This window comes from Eucyclogobius newberryi, unplaced genomic scaffold (assembly GCF_026437365.1).
Source record: "Eucyclogobius newberryi isolate DKJ021-1_F unplaced genomic scaffold, fEucNew1.0.hap1 SCAF_4, whole genome shotgun sequence".
NCBI lineage: Eukaryota > Metazoa > Chordata > Actinopteri > Gobiiformes > Gobiidae > Eucyclogobius > Eucyclogobius newberryi.
The window spans coordinates 230,001-245,000 of NW_027316056.1; the positions used below are offsets into that span (position 1 = coordinate 230,001).

The following is a 15,000-nucleotide window of genomic DNA, read 5'->3' on the forward strand; positions in this document are numbered from 1 at the left end:
CCTTCAACCACATTTACGGACGCATTTTGTCCTCGGACATGGCTATAACAGGAGCTGAAAAGAAAAGATAAGAAAAGATAAGAGATGAAATGAAATGAAATGAACTGAAATGGAATGGATATACAGCCCCGGATTATTTTTTGTTGATGCAGAGAGCTCGTCTATAACGTATAATTTGCAATATACGGCATATAATCTTGTACATTAAACCAAATTAAGGAAAGACAGATTGGGTAACATTGCACAAAATATTTTTGTCTCCAACCAGATGAAGCGCTCGGAGTAAAGTTTGGCAACTGGATGACGCTGTGACTGCAGGGTTGTGCTCACAAGATTGAGGGAAGTGAGATAGGTACCCACACCAGGCTATGCATATGTGCAAAGTGGGAAGCAAAACCTAGTGCTACGACGAGGATGGGATTCCAACCCACGCGTGTTGCACTTTCTTGCGGCTATAACACCATGACTGCAGGAGCAGGATTTTAAGAGCGCTATAAAGGCGTGGTTGCAACCAGGCACTACTGTGTTAGTTCGCTAACACATATACTAAAATTGGAACGATACAGAGAAGATTAGCATGGCCCCTGCGCAAGGATGACACGCAAATTCGTGAAGCGTTCCTTAAATGATCATGCCGCTGCATTGTCAGCAAAATCAAGGTTTTCATGGTCGGGGCTCTTGTCTGCGTCGGAAAGGGCAAAGCTAAGCACTCACACCGTCAGGATGGCCGAGCGGTCTAAGGCGCTAGGTTCAGGTCGCAGTCTCCCCTGGAGGCGTGGGTTCGAATCCCATTTCTGACAGTAAACTTTAGGCATAATCTTGTGCATTTAGATAATGAATGAAACATTGCACATAGGCACGCCAAAGTCTTCTCAAAAGCTCTGCTGCATTAGCCGGGAATCGAACCCAGGCCTCCTGCATGGCAAGCAGGAATTCTACCACTGAACCACCAATGCACACATAGAGCATTTGTTCGGCCATTTTTTTTTTTTTTTTGGATGAGATGAGATGAGATGAAAAGAAAAGAGATGAGGAAAGTGAGATAAGGTACCCACACCAGGCAATGCACATGTGGGCCTCCTGCATGACACCACTGAACCACCAATGCGCACAAGGCGCATTTGTATGGCCATCTATTTTTTATTTTTTTTCCTTCAACCACATTTACGGACGCATTTTGCCCTCGGACATGGCTATAACAGGAGCTGAAAAGAAAAGATAAGAAAAGATAAGAGATGAAATGAAATGAAATGAACTGAAATGGAATGGATATACAGCCCCGGATTATTTTTTGTTGATGCAGAGAGCTCGTCTATAACGTATAATTTGCAATATACGGCATATAATCTTGTACATTAAACCAAATTAAGGAAAGACAGATTGGGTAACGTTGCACAAAATATTTTTGTCTCCAACCAGATGAAGCGCTCGGAGTAAAGTTTGGCAACTGGATGACGCTGTGACTGCAGGGTTGGGCTCACAAGATTGAGGGAAGTGAGATAGGTACCCACACCAGGCTATGCATATGTGCAAAGTGGGAAGCAAAACCTAGTGCTATGACGAGGATGGGATTCCAACCCACGCGTGTTGCACTTTCTTGCGGCTATAACACCATGACTGCAGGAGCAGGATTTTAAGAGCGCTATAAAGGCGTGGTTGCAACCAGGCACTATTGTGTTAGTTCGCTAACACATATACTAAAATTGGAACGATACAGAGAAGATTAGCATGGCCCCTGCGCAAGGATGACACGCAAATTCGTGAAGCGTTCCTCTTTTTATCATGCCGCTGCATTGTCAGCAAAATCAAGGTTTTCATGGTCGGGGCTCTTGTCTGCGTCGGAAAGGGCAAAGCTGCGTTCAGGTCGCAGTCTCCCCTGGAGGCGTGGGTTCGAATCCCACTTCTGACAGTAAAGTTTAGGCATAATCTTGTGCATTTAGATAATGAATGAAACATTGCACATAGGCACGCCAAAGTCTTCTCAAAAGCTCTGCTGCATTAGCCGGGAATCGAACCCAGGCCTCGCGCGGCCGCCGTGGATTCTTTAGCTAAACAGCCCTAAACAGAATCCCATTCATTTCCTATGGTAGTGCTAAACCACTACGGATGTAATATACTTTTGGCCAGCGGCGGCGCTGTGGCAGGAGCGCGCCATGTTTGAATGCAGAGTGACGTCATTCATTCAATGCCTCAAACTACACACGGTGAGTATCTGCGCTCCTCCTTTTTGCAAAGTTTTCACATTCTTTTGGACATTTTACTGCCCCAGAACACTCGTATTTTGTGGCATTTATAACGGGCATTTGTGGACGTTTTCAAGTAAAGTTCGTCTTGTGTTTTAACACTTTTGAAACTGTGTTTTTAGTCACGTAAAGTCACTGCTACTTCCATGTCTCTGTTGAACAACTAACGCGACTTTTCTGTCAGTTTTGTGTGATATTCAGCCCTGTTAAGTTAAACTTTATTACATTTAAAGGTTTGCAGTTGTGTAGTTTTATATAAGGTGCAATATTACGTGATCTGCGTGTTGTGTTGTCTCTTATACGTGCTTAAAAGGTCACCATTCATCAGACCTAGTAGGTGTGATGAGATAAGAGATCCTTTGTCTGTCCCACAATGGGGGAAGAGTCTTAACTTAGTTTCAAGCTTCCATGCAACGTTTTTATATTGTCTTTACTGTACCTTTTGTGTACTATAAGCTATGAGTTTTGCATTTATTTTGCCTGAGCTGCAGTTAGTTTGTCCTTTATTGCTGGAATTGTTATACACAGTGCATACACATTTGCAATCAAAATGTAATTAATTTTCATGAGCACAAATATGACATAGGTAAGGTAGAGGACACCTAGCAACCAGACTGTAAACAAGAGCCAAAATCCATATGAATGACACAACAATAATGCCGTAAAACACCTTTGTTTAAACGGTCAGAAAAGTGTGTGAGTTAAGTAAAAACTATGATATATATTATGAAAGTACTGTAATTTGCGTGTGTAATTTGTTGTGTTTCTAAACATAGTTTTCGGTTTCTTTCGTTGCAGAGAAAATGAGGAAGACTGTTTTTTTTCCTGGCCGAGTCAGTGTGGTCTTCCGCAAGGGCCCAGTGGGATTCCTGCGGCAGGACCCTTCTGAGGAGGCCAGGAGGATTAAGGACGACCCGTCCATGAGGGACCGCAGTGCCCCAGTGAAGGAGGAGGATGTGAGGCAGAACGCTCTCACTGTGGTGCGGCTGAGAGGAGGAGATGCCTCAGACCCTGCTGAGGTTCTGGGGGAATACCGGCTCCAGTTTGGAAAATATAAGGGGAAGCACTTCCGGTGGCTCCTGGAGAATGATGTGGGCTACACATTGTACCTCATCCAGAGCCACCAGAAAGAGGAGGCTGCAGGAGTATTGCAGGCAGAGCGGCATAGCAAGGACAGTCTTCAGTCCTTCCTGCGCTATGCCCTCAGCTTTCAGGAGATCAGCTCTCTCCTCCAATACGAGGCACAGGTAAAACCCTTCACCCATCTGTACATTAGCCTCTACTTTGTAATAATGCAGTTTTAACTGTTTAAATCTGTTCTGTAAGCCTACAAATAAAATGTATTGTTATTATTACAGAAACGACCACCTGTGCCTCGTCCTGCAGCAGAGGAGGAGGAGCTGGTTGGTTTTGGTGCCCGTGCCAAGAGCACCTGGAGAGAGGTCTGGGAGAGCAGGCATGATGGCTACGCAGCCTTCATTCTCAAGTTGTTCTTGACCCTGTTCCGGTCCTGTTCTGCTTTTGTTCTTTCATGTGTGTTCTCCCAAAAGTCCTTGTGACTATGAATTGATACATCTGCGATGAGGGTAAGTGATATTTTTACTATGCATGGTGTTCAATATGAATGACTGAGTGATTAATTGTATATTTGACGTGAGTGCCTCCTCTGCTCGTTTAAACTAATATTGCTAAATAAAACAACTATATGAAATTATGGGCAGTAGAAACACAAGTCAAATGTAAGTGTGCGTTCTTACTAACATGCAATTACAAAATGTAGCTAAATATGACTCATTATGATTCTTCTTCTCTCACATGCAGCTGCACAGTCCAAACAGACTGTTCTGGAGGAATCAGAAGAAGGTGAGAGCTTTTTCGTGTTGCTTATTCACTGTAAGATCAAAATTGGTCAAATGTATCACACATTTCTTTCCTCTCTTCAGCTGCTGCAGATGTGCTGCCCATCACGCCTCCAGTGCCACTTCCAGAGGAGCTGATGTTTCTCCTGCCCGAGTCTGGACGTACTTCCGCTGCAGGTCTGATATTGTGACACATTTGATAGAGATTTTAATGGAATAATCTAAACTCATATTTTTGTGTTTAGATGTTTCAGATGCAGCTCCACCCACACATTCTCCACCTGATGCTCCAGATGAACAGAGATCTCAAAGTGAGTAAGATCCAAGTGTGTTCTGTGTTTGTCAAATTACAATAAGTAGCTCCTAAACATGATGCAAGAATCTGTACATTCTGTTGTTTTCCTGTGACAATCAGCCAGTGCAGTGGGTTTAAAGTTGTGTCATTGATTGCATTTTATGTGCACACAAAAAGGTTGTGTTAATGCCTATAACTAAAACATCCTGTTTTGTTCACTAGGCCCTCCACCAGTTCAGCCCGCAGCTGCCATCAACAGGCCTCCTCCCCCGTTGCTACCCTTCCTTGAGCAGGAGCTCAGCCGATGGGGCTGCTCCCACCAGCAGAAGACGTGGATGAAGCTGGAGCTGGAGTCCATGGGTCTGTGGCCAGGTTCCCGTCCTGTTAGCAACCCAATGAAGACATTTTCTCTGTGGCGCCTACCACCTCAGCCCGAGCTCATTGACAGTGTCCACATTCTGCCCTCCCCCAAGTATTTTCAGCTGCATCCTTTTTTCATCTGGAAGCCTGAGAGTGACTACTTGATGGGGCGGGTAAAGAACAACTATTCCCTGCCATGCTCTGGAGACTGTGCTCAGCCATATGTGGTCTCCGCTGGTGTGGGCAGACCGCGGTTGATTGTGGGCCTCACCGGGCAGTACTACTTACTGTCGTCCAGGCTGTGCTGCAAGAGGTGCCGTAGGCGGTGGTACGCTGACAACCCTCTCTGGCTGGACAAACTCCCCAAGAGATTTACCAACATGTTGCCAGCACTACTGACCTACAAAAAGGCCGTCTGCAAATCAGTTCTGGATGAGCTGAGGCGGACTGGAAAATCCCCCACAGATATGGCCAATCAGATTACAGAGTTGCTGCATCTTAAATATGAGCGGGCCAACCTGGCCTATCTCCTCTGCTGCCAGAATGTGATGGATGGTGAGGCAGGAGCCTATGGCCAGAAGACCATCACGCAGTTTTTGCGCAAGCCTGAGACCAAACCAGAACCTTTTGGGGGTTACAGTGACCCTGATGGCTGGAATGGTGTCTCTGTATCCTCCCACTACCTCATCGACTGTCTGCTGCATGAGTTCCAGCACCAGAAGGACACCATACAGAGGTTGATGCAGGGGACATTTGGACAGGCTCTGCGCTCAGACCACACCCGCAAAGTGGCCAGGAAAGTCACATTCTCATCTGGGGCCATGTCATCGTACGCCGTGATGAACGAGAACTGGATGATCCTGTCGTGGGTCATGGTGCAGTCTGAGGCGGATAAAAGTCTGCGGCCGATGTATTCGGGGCTCTCAACCCGCTACAGCAGTGCTGGCATTGAGAAGGCCTGCTTTCATTGGGTTGACAGGTAACTAAGTGAACATCATCATTTATTGTAGAAACACAATAATGCATAATGACCTAACTCCCATAAAAATATTTTATATTATCTATTAATTCCATACTTGTTGCCATTTTATAATAGTCATTTTTCACTTTGCCCTTAGGGATTGCTGTGCAGCTTTCAGAGTGGCCGGGTCTGTGGCAGGAGAACATCTGAGCTGGGAGGCATGGAGAACAACAGATGCCACTGTTGCTGAGGTCACCACTGGGAACCAGTTAAATACATGTGCATCAAGATCACAGTACAACAACGGCATCATCATAAAGCTGGACTTGTTTCACTGTATGAGACGGTTCCTCCGTGAGTGAGCTTCAGAACACCACCCGCTCTATAGCTCCTTTGCACAGTTTCTCTCTGCTGCATTCTCTGTGGTGGACCAGGAAGACCTGCAGAGGCTGAAGGACGTGTACGTCTTCTGTGGCATACAGCCTGCTACTCCCACCAAGCAGCACATTCGCCAGCACTGCAGGATTAAGATTCCTCAACCCAGCGAGCTCGTCCAGAGAGTGGAGGGGGTTTTCCAGCACTTCCACCTGACCACAGATCCCAATGGGGTCCCTCTGTTCAAGCCCTCCATGCTGCAGTGTTGGAGGATCCAGCGAGTCCACATCCTGCGTGGCTGCCTCAGTGATCCTGAGGTAGAGGGGGGCATACTGTACCGCCATGGAGGGACTCTGCAGCTCAACCATGTTCCGGGTGAAGGTGCCAAAGTCCCTGTCTGGATCCCCATCAGAGGCACGTCTCAGCAGGAGGGCTACCACTTTCACCAGGCCCAGTGGGTGACAGGTACACAAGTGTCCCCAGAGTTGTTCCAGGCCCAGGGCCTTACAGGAGTGTGTCGCTGGAACTTCAAGCGCCTGGTGGACCTGAAACAGCCCGGTGTGTGTCTTCCGTCTGTTTTTGACCCTGCACTGATACAGGCCCTGAACACTGTGTCCAAGCGTGTTCTGGGAGAGGAAAAGTATCCTGCTTTGCGTCTTTCAGCAGAAGACACGGGGGAGAGGTTTGGGCTTGAATATGCCGAACCAGAGTGTCGTCCTGTCCCTTTAGACTGGGATAAACAAAAGAGCAGGAAGGACACTGAGGACACTAGCACTCAATCTGCTGCAGCACCAGAGTCAGCCCCACCATCTTCTGTTGCTCCAACCAGGCCCTTCACTTTCCCTCCTCACCATGCTACGCCCACTGTCACCCCCACTGTCACCCCCACCATCTCTGCTGCTGCTGGCGATTCTGACACTGCTACAGACATTTTTTCAAGGATGGAGCCCCAGATAAAGTCAGGTAAAAGATTCAAACCTTTCCCCATGTGATTTTTCTGTTTGTTTACAGACACTGATCTATTGTTCTTTATTTGATTAATCCCAGAACCCACACATTTGCCCATCAGGTCGTCTCCATCTAGTGCCCGGACTGGACCTGTGAAGACAGGAGGGAGGGTCTTTGTGTTGGACCACAGGCGCTGGCCCGCTCCCATGAAGACTGCAATTGATGATCTGCTTAATAAGCACAGAGGACAGAAGGACATGCTCAAGCTTGTGGATCAGGAGTATGCCACTCTTGTCCACAGCTCCTGCACAGATCCTAACAGCATGCTACACCCGACCACAAAACTACATATCTCACAATACATAAAACATCTCTGCAAATTATTAAACACATCATCATCGCTCAACATCAGCCTGGAAAAGCTGGAGCAAACCCAGACACTTTGGCAGTCTCTCACAGCAGGCAGTACCACCACAACTGTGCCTGTCGTCACCATGACACCTGCAGCAGTTAATCCTCCTCCTGCAGCCACCTCGTCTATTTCTCAGGACGCCCTTGAGAAAATTGTGCAGAGTGTTGTGGAGAAGCAGCAGCAGCAGCAGCAGCAGCAGCAGCAGCAGCAGCAGCAGCAGCAGCAGCAGCAGCAGCAGCAGCAGCAGCAGCAGCAGCAGCAGCAGCAGCAGCAGCAGACACCAGCAGCAGCAGACACCAGCAGCAGCAGACACCAGCAGCAGCAGACACCAGCAGCCCTGAAAAAACCCCACACAAAAAAATGCCTGTCTTGTGGCCAGCCAAAATCGAAGTATGAGGGAGATGGCAGCGCCGTTCATGACTTTTACCAGCAAGGGCCAGTCAGATATTTTTACTGCTCCACCAAAGTTTTCACCAGCTATAAAGCTGAGGGTCTGACTGAGCCCAGGATGCTCTTTAAGGACTTTGTGGACACAGAGTTCTTCCAGAGGGAGCTGGAGGCCACAAGACAGAGAGTGGAGGAAAGGAACCAGCTGAAGAGGAAGAGAGAGGAGTCACCTGTCCCAGGCAGAAAGTGCAGGTTCTGCAAACTGGAGCTGAAGCAGGGCCCACACAGTCCTCACATCCACACAAGCTTCCCCGGACTGTCAGGGAAGTACATTTACTGCCCTGCTAAAGTTTTCTCCTTCTTCAGAGATCAGGGGATGGAGAAGGAGATGAGCTGGAAGGAGTTCCAGGAATCTCCCTTTTACGAGAAGGAGAAGGAGAGATGGGGAAGGAAATGATTAAAGCCCTGTATATTGATGTAAATAGAATGTATATTTGAATGTAAATAGAATGTATACTTGAATGTAAATAGAATGTATATTGAATGTAAATAGAATGCATATTTGAATGTAAATAGAATGTATACTTGAATGTAAATAGAATGTATATTGAATGTAAATAGAATGCATATTTTAACGTATATTAAATGTAAATAGAATGTATATTGAATGTACTGTAACTATATCTGGCATTTTTCTTGTAAATAGTTATTCTTAAAAGTATACATGTTTTGTACTTTATTTCCAATATAATAATACAACAATATTCTATAAATGATTGCGATATCATAACATAAATATAAGTAACTGGTTTTATTTCTCTGCAGAACATAAACTGAACACAGTAGTACAGTTCAGTGCTGCAGAGTTAGAGATGTGATAGTAAACTAAACACCTGGAGGTTTCTGACCCACTCCAAGTTTATTTATTTATGCAGAAGGTGTGACGTGGGTAAATCTCTTAAGGTGAAGCAGAAATCACTTTTTGTGATCAATTTGTGATTTTATTATTATTGTAAATCAGTCCCAGCAGCTGCATGTGAGTCCTTCTCATGATCTGACCTTTTAACAAGTGCAAACTGCCACACCAACTCATAAACTTTATACATTTAATGTTTGAACTCATAAACTTTATACATTTAATGTTTGAACTCATAAACTTTATACATTTAATGTTTGAACTCATAAACTTTATACATTTAAAGTTTGAACTCATAAACTTTATACATTTAATGTTTGAACTCATAAACTTTATACATTTAATGTTTGAACTCATAAACTTTATACATTTAAAGTTTGAACTCATAAACTTTATACATTTAAAGTTTTGATCCTTTGAAACGTTCCTCTTCTTCTGGGGACTGCAGGAATTGAACTCTGGTCTCTTGAGATGAATTTGTCAATGAACACGAATCTCTGCATTCTGATTGGTTGGCCTTCATCACAGTAGCACATGGCACACAGGCTCATTCTGATTGGCTGGCGCTCTATGCCCACTATCCACGGCTGGCCCCTGCATGGCAAGCAGGAATTCTACCACTGAACCACCAATGCACACATAGAGCATTTGTTCGGCCATTTTTTTTTTTTTTTTGGATGAGATGAGATGAGATGAAAAGAAAAGAGATTGAGGAAAGTGAGATAAGGTACCCACACCAGGCAATGCACATGTGGGCCTCCTGCATGATACCACTGAACCACCAATGCGCACAAGGCGCATTTGTATGGCCATCTATTTTTTATTTTTTTTCCTTCAACCACATTTACGGACGCATTTTGCCCTCGGACATGGCTATAACAGGAGCTGAAAAGAAAAGATAAGAAAAGATAAGAGATGAAATGAAATGAAATGAAATGAAATTAACTGAAATGGAATGGATATACAGCCCCGGATTATTTTTTCTTGATGCAGAGAGCTCGTCTATAACGTATAATTTGCAATATACGGCATATAATCTTGTACATTAAACCAAATTAAGGAAAGACAGATTGGGTAACGTTGCACAAAATATTTTTGTCTCCAACCAGATGAAGCGCTCGGAGTAAAGTTTGGCAACTGGATGACGCTGTGACTGCAGGGTTGGGCTCACAAGATTGAGGGAAGTGAGATAGGTACCCACACCAGGCTATGCATATGTGCAAAGTGGGAAGCAAAACCTAGTGCTACGACGAGGATGGGATTCCAACCCACGCGTGTTGCACTTTCTTGCGGCTATAACACCATGACTGCAGGAGCAGGATTTTAAGAGCGCTATAAAGGCGTGGTTGCAACCAGGCACTATTGTGTTAGTTCGCTAACACATATACTAAAATTGGAACGATACAGAGAAGATTAGCATGGCCCCTGCGCAAGGATGACACGCAAATTCGTGAAGCGTTCCTCATTTTATCATGCCGCTGCATTGTCAGCAAAATCAAGGTTTCCATGGTCGGGGCTCTTGTCTGCGTCGGAAAGGGCAAAGCCAAGCACTCACACCGTCAGGATGGCCGAGCGGTCTAAGGCGCTGCGTTCAGGTCGCAGTCTCCCCTGTAGGCGTGGGTTCGAATCCCACTTCTGACAGTAAACTTTAGGCATAATCTTGTGCATTTAGATAATGAATGAAACATTGCACATAGGCACGCCAAAGTCTTCTCAAAAGCTCTGCTGCATTAGCCGGGAATCAAACCCAGGCCTCCTGCATGGCAAGCAGGAATTCTACCACTGAACCACCAATGCACACATAGAGCATTTGTTCGGCCATTTTTTTTTTTTTTTGGATGAGATGAGATGAGATGAGATGAAAAGAAAAGAGATTGAGGAAAGTGAGATAAGGTACCCACACCAGGCAATGCACATGTGGGCCTCCTGCATGATACCACTGAACCACCAATGCGCACAAGGCGCATTTGTATGGCCATCTATTTTTTATTTTTTTTCCTTCAACCACATTTACGGACGCATTTTGCCCTCGGACATGGCTATAACAGGAGCTGAAAAGAAAAGATAAGAAAAGATAAGAGATGAAATGAAATGAAATGAAATGAAATGAACTGAAATGAACTGAAATGAAATGAAATGAACTGAAATGGAATGGATATACAGCCCCGGATTATTTTTTCTTGATGCAGAGAGCTCGTCTATAACGTATAATTTGCAATATACGGCATATAATCTTGTACATTAAACCAAATTAAGGAAAGACAGATTGGGTAACATTGCACAAAATATTTTTGTCTCCAACCAGATGAAGCGCTCGGAGTAAAGTTTGGCAACTGGATGACGCTGTGACTGCAGGGTTGGGCTCACAAGATTGAGGGAAGTGAGATAGGTACCCACACCAGGCTATGCATATGTGCAAAGTGGGAAGCAAAACCTAGTGCTACGACGAGGATGGGATTCCAACCCACGCGTGTTGCACTTTCTTGCGGCTATAACACCATGACTGCAGGAGCAGGATTTTAAGAGCGCTATAAAGGCGTGGTTGCAACCAGGCACTACTGTGTTAGTTCGCTAACACATATACTAAAATTGGAACGATACAGAGAAGATTAGCATGGCCCCTGCGCAAGGATGACACGCAAATTCGTGAAGCGTTCCTTAAATGATCATGCCGCTGCATTGTCAGCAAAATCAAGGTTTTCATGGTCGGGGCTCTTGTCTGCGTCGGAAAGGGCAAAGCTAAGCACTCACACCGTCAGGATGGCCGAGCGGTCTAAGGTGCTAGGTTCAGGTCGCAGTCTCCCCTTGAGGCGTGGGTTCGAATCCCATTTCTGACAGTAAACTTTAGGCATAATCTTGTGCATTTAGATAATGAATGAAACATTGCACATAGGCACGCCAAAGTCTTCTCAAAAGCTCTGCTGCATTAGCCGGGAATCGAACCCAGGCCTCCTGCATGGCAAGCAGGAATTCTACCACTGAACCACCAATGCACACATAGAGCATTTGTTCGGCCATTTTTTTTTTTTTTTGGATGAGATGAGATGAGATGAAAAGAAAAGAGATGAGGAAAGTGAGATAAGGTACCCACACCAGGCAATGCACATGTGGGCCTCCTGCATGACACCACTGAACCACCAATGCGCACAAGGCGCATTTGTATGGCCATCTATTTTTTATTTTTTTTCCTTCAACCACATTTACGGACGCATTTTGCCCTCGGACATGGCTATAACAGGAGCTGAAAAGAAAAGATAAGAAAAGATAAGAGATGAAATGAAATGAAATGAACTGAAATGGAATGGATATACAGCCCCGGATTATTTTTTGTTGATGCAGAGAGCTCGTCTATAACGTATAATTTGCAATATACGGCATATAATCTTGTACATTAAACCAAATTAAGGAAAGACAGATTGGGTAACGTTGCACAAAATATTTTTGTCTCCAACCAGATGAAGCGCTCGGAGTAAAGTTTTGCAACTGGATGACGCTGTGACTGCAGGGTTGGGCTCACAAGATTGAGGGAAGTGAGATAGGTACCCACACCAGGCTATGCATATGTGCAAAGTGGGAAGCAAAACCTAGTGCTACGACGAGGATGGGATTCCAACCCACGCGTGTTGCACTTTCTTGCGGCTATAACACCATGACTGCAGGAGCAGGATTTTAAGAGCGCTATAAAGGCGTGGTTGCAACCCGGCACTATTGTGTTAGTTCGCTAACACATATACTAAAATTGGAATGATACAGAGAAGATTAGCATGGCCCCTGCGCAAGGATGACACGCAAATTCGTGAAGCGTTCCTCATTTTATCATGCCGCTGCATTGTCAGCAAAATCAAGATTTTCATGGTCGGGGCTCTTGTCTGCGTCGGAAAGGGCAAAGCTGCGTTCAGGTCGCAGTCTCCCCTGGAGGCGTGGGTTCGAATCCCACTTCTGACAGTAAAGTTTAGGCATAATCTTGTGCATTTAGATAATGAATGAAACATTGCACATAGGCACGCCAAAGTCTTCTCAAAAGCTCTGCTGCATTAGCCGGGAATCGAACCCAGGCCTCCCGCGCGGCCGCCGTGGATTCTTTAGCTAAACAGCCCTAAACAGAATCCCATTCATTTCCTATGGTAGTGCTATACCACTACGGATGTAATATACTTTTGGCCAGCGGCGGCGCTGTGGCGGGAGCGCGCCATGTTTGAATGCAGAGTGACGTCATTCATTCAATGTGACCGGGACAAGTTTAGCACTAGATCTGCTCCTGTTTTCACCTTCTTATGGACATTTTACTGCCCCAGAACACTCGTATTTTGTGGCATTTATAACGGGCATTTGAGGACGTTTTCAGGTAAAGTTCGTCTTGTGTTTTGCACTTTTGAAACTGTGTTTTTAGTCACGTAAAGTCACTGCTACTTCCATGTCTCTGTTGAACAACTAACGCGACTTTTCTGTCAGTTTTGTGTGATATTCAGCCCTGTGAAGTTAAACTTTATTACATTTAAAGGTTTGCAGTTGTGCAGTTTAATATAAGGTGTAATATTACGTCATCTGTGTGTTGTGTTGTCTCTTATTGTGCATAAAAGTAGTTGTAGCATCAACAATTCATCACAAGTAAGAGAGACTTTGTTTGTCCCACAATGGGGGAAATGCCTTCACTTAATGTTAATGTGGAGGACATTCCACAACTGTTACCTAGCAACAGACTGTAAACAAGAGCCAAAATGCATATGAATGACTCAACAATTATGTTGATTATGTTGTTCCTCTCTCCTGTCCTGTCCTTTCCTCTGTCCTGTCCTCCTCTCCCCTGTCCTCCTCTGCCCCGTACTCCTCTGTCCTGTCCTCCTCTGCCCTGTCCTCCTCTGCCCTGTCCTCCACTATCCTGTCCTCCTCTGTCCTGTCCTCCTCTACCCTGTCCTCCTCTGTCCCGTCCTCCTCTGTCCCGTCCTCCTCTGTCCTGTCCTCCTCTGTCCTGTCCTCCACTATCCTGTCCTCCTCTGTCCCGTCCTCCTCTGTCCCGTCCTCCTCTGTCCCGTCCTCCTCTGTCCTGTCCTCCTCTGTCCTGTCTTCCTCTGTCCTGTCCTCCTCTGTCCTGTCCTCCTCTCTCCTGCCCTCCTCTGTCCCGTCCTCTGTCCCACCCACTCGTGTCCCCACCAGCTCTCCTCGTGAGCCCTTGGGTGAGTATAACTACATAAATCATGTGTTCTTGGTTTGTGTGGAGTCACACAGAGTCACACCGTGTAGAGGAGCAGTCACTTCTGTTTCATTTCATGTCTTTTCCTTTAGCAGTGGCTGAAGAGGACGCGCTGGAGAGGACAATGTTCAGCATCTCCGTCCAAACACGTGGATGTGTGTAATGTGTCTGTAACGCTTTAGCTCCATTTTGGATGTACCATGTGTTAAAAAGGTTTGTCTTTTATTCCAGCCGTGTCTGCACCAGTCGCTGCTGAGCTCCATCATCCTCAGGTTTACAGAAGTTCACACACAGATGTCCTGCCATGAAAGACACTTTGGGACACGTTCTGTCCTGTGCATGAGTTCAGTTGTTCCTGACCCTGTTCAGGTCCTGCTCTGAATTCATGCATCTGTGATGAGAGTAAGTCATATTATCTGGTGTTCAATATGAATGAGTGAGAGCTTCTTCTGCTCATTCACACTAACATTGCTAAATAAAACAGCCATATAAACTTACTTATGATATAAACAACAGGTCAAATGTAAGTGTGCGTTTTTACTAACGGCTAAATATGACTCATTATTCTTCTTCTTCTCTTACAGCAGCTGTTCTGGAGGAACCACAGGATGTAAGAGCTTTTACTTGTTGCTTATTCACTGTAAGATCAAAGTTGATCAAACGTATCATACATTTCTTTCCTCTCTTCAGCTGCTGCAGATGTGCTGCCCCTTAAGCCTCCAGTGCCACTTCCACAGGAGCTGAGGTTTGTTCTGGCCGAGTCTGGAAGTACTTCAGCTCCAGGTCTGACATTTTAATAGAATAATCTAAACAAACATAAACCTATATTGTGGTGTTTTAGTTGTTTCAGATGCAGCTCGTCCCACACATTCTGCATCTGATGCTCCTGGAGAAGAGAGAACCCAAAGTGAGTGAGCTCCATGTGTGTCTGTGTCTGTCTCAGTCAAACGATCACAGAGTGAACAGATGAACGCTTCATGCTCCATGTGTGTCTGTCTCAGTCAAACCATCACAGAGTGAACAGATGAATGCTTCATGCTCCATGTGTGTCTG

General features: G+C 45.4%; 2 protein-coding genes and 10 non-coding genes across 12 annotated transcripts; 10 read left to right on the top strand and 2 right to left on the bottom strand.

Moving 5' to 3' along the window:
- Positions 1–523: 523 nt before the first annotated feature.
- Positions 524–629, top strand: LOC140378681 (U6 spliceosomal RNA). The gene has a single exon (XR_011930513.1). It is a non-coding gene; the product is annotated as a U6 spliceosomal RNA (small nuclear RNA).
- Positions 630–717: 88 nt separating this feature from the next.
- trnal-cag (transfer RNA leucine (anticodon CAG)) lies at positions 718–800 on the top strand. Its single transcript is given in 2 exon segments — positions 718–755; positions 766–800. It is a non-coding gene; the product is annotated as a tRNA-Leu (tRNA).
- Positions 801–885: 85 nt separating this feature from the next.
- trnag-gcc (transfer RNA glycine (anticodon GCC)) lies at positions 886–956 on the bottom strand. Its single transcript has one exon. It is a non-coding gene; the product is annotated as a tRNA-Gly (tRNA).
- Positions 957–1,674: 718 nt separating this feature from the next.
- Positions 1,675–1,780, top strand: LOC140378553 (U6 spliceosomal RNA). The gene has a single exon (XR_011930391.1). It is a non-coding gene; the product is annotated as a U6 spliceosomal RNA (small nuclear RNA).
- A 1,226-nt stretch (positions 1,781–3,006) lies between these two features.
- LOC140377647 (uncharacterized) lies at positions 3,007–3,972 on the top strand. The gene is made up of 2 exons (XM_072463124.1): positions 3,007–3,490; positions 3,602–3,972. Exons 1-2 carry the CDS (start codon positions 3,047–3,049, stop codon positions 3,800–3,802), a joined length of 645 nt encoding a protein of 214 aa, XP_072319225.1. The 5' UTR covers positions 3,007–3,046; the 3' UTR covers positions 3,803–3,972.
- A 67-nt stretch (positions 3,973–4,039) lies between these two features.
- On the top strand, positions 4,040–6,087 carry LOC140377284 (uncharacterized). The gene is made up of 5 exons (XM_072462633.1): positions 4,040–4,106; positions 4,187–4,264; positions 4,348–4,413; positions 4,620–5,736; positions 5,876–6,087. The coding sequence occupies exons 1-5, from the start codon at positions 4,040–4,042 to the stop codon at positions 6,078–6,080; spliced, it is 1,533 nt and encodes a 510-aa protein (XP_072318734.1). The 3' UTR covers positions 6,081–6,087.
- A 4,033-nt stretch (positions 6,088–10,120) lies between these two features.
- LOC140378371 (U6 spliceosomal RNA) lies at positions 10,121–10,226 on the top strand. Its single transcript, XR_011930220.1, has one exon. It is a non-coding gene; the product is annotated as a U6 spliceosomal RNA (small nuclear RNA).
- Positions 10,227–10,314: 88 nt separating this feature from the next.
- Positions 10,315–10,397, top strand: trnal-cag (transfer RNA leucine (anticodon CAG)). The gene has a single exon. It is a non-coding gene; the product is annotated as a tRNA-Leu (tRNA).
- Positions 10,398–11,316: 919 nt separating this feature from the next.
- On the top strand, positions 11,317–11,422 carry LOC140378682 (U6 spliceosomal RNA). Its single transcript, XR_011930514.1, has one exon. It is a non-coding gene; the product is annotated as a U6 spliceosomal RNA (small nuclear RNA).
- Positions 11,423–11,510: 88 nt separating this feature from the next.
- Positions 11,511–11,593, top strand: trnal-cag (transfer RNA leucine (anticodon CAG)). The gene is given in 2 exon segments: positions 11,511–11,548; positions 11,559–11,593. It is a non-coding gene; the product is annotated as a tRNA-Leu (tRNA).
- An 85-nt stretch (positions 11,594–11,678) lies between these two features.
- Positions 11,679–11,749, bottom strand: trnag-gcc (transfer RNA glycine (anticodon GCC)). The gene has a single exon. It is a non-coding gene; the product is annotated as a tRNA-Gly (tRNA).
- Positions 11,750–12,466: 717 nt separating this feature from the next.
- Positions 12,467–12,572, top strand: LOC140378562 (U6 spliceosomal RNA). Its single transcript, XR_011930400.1, has one exon. It is a non-coding gene; the product is annotated as a U6 spliceosomal RNA (small nuclear RNA).
- The last annotated feature ends 2,428 nt before the right edge of the window (positions 12,573–15,000 follow it).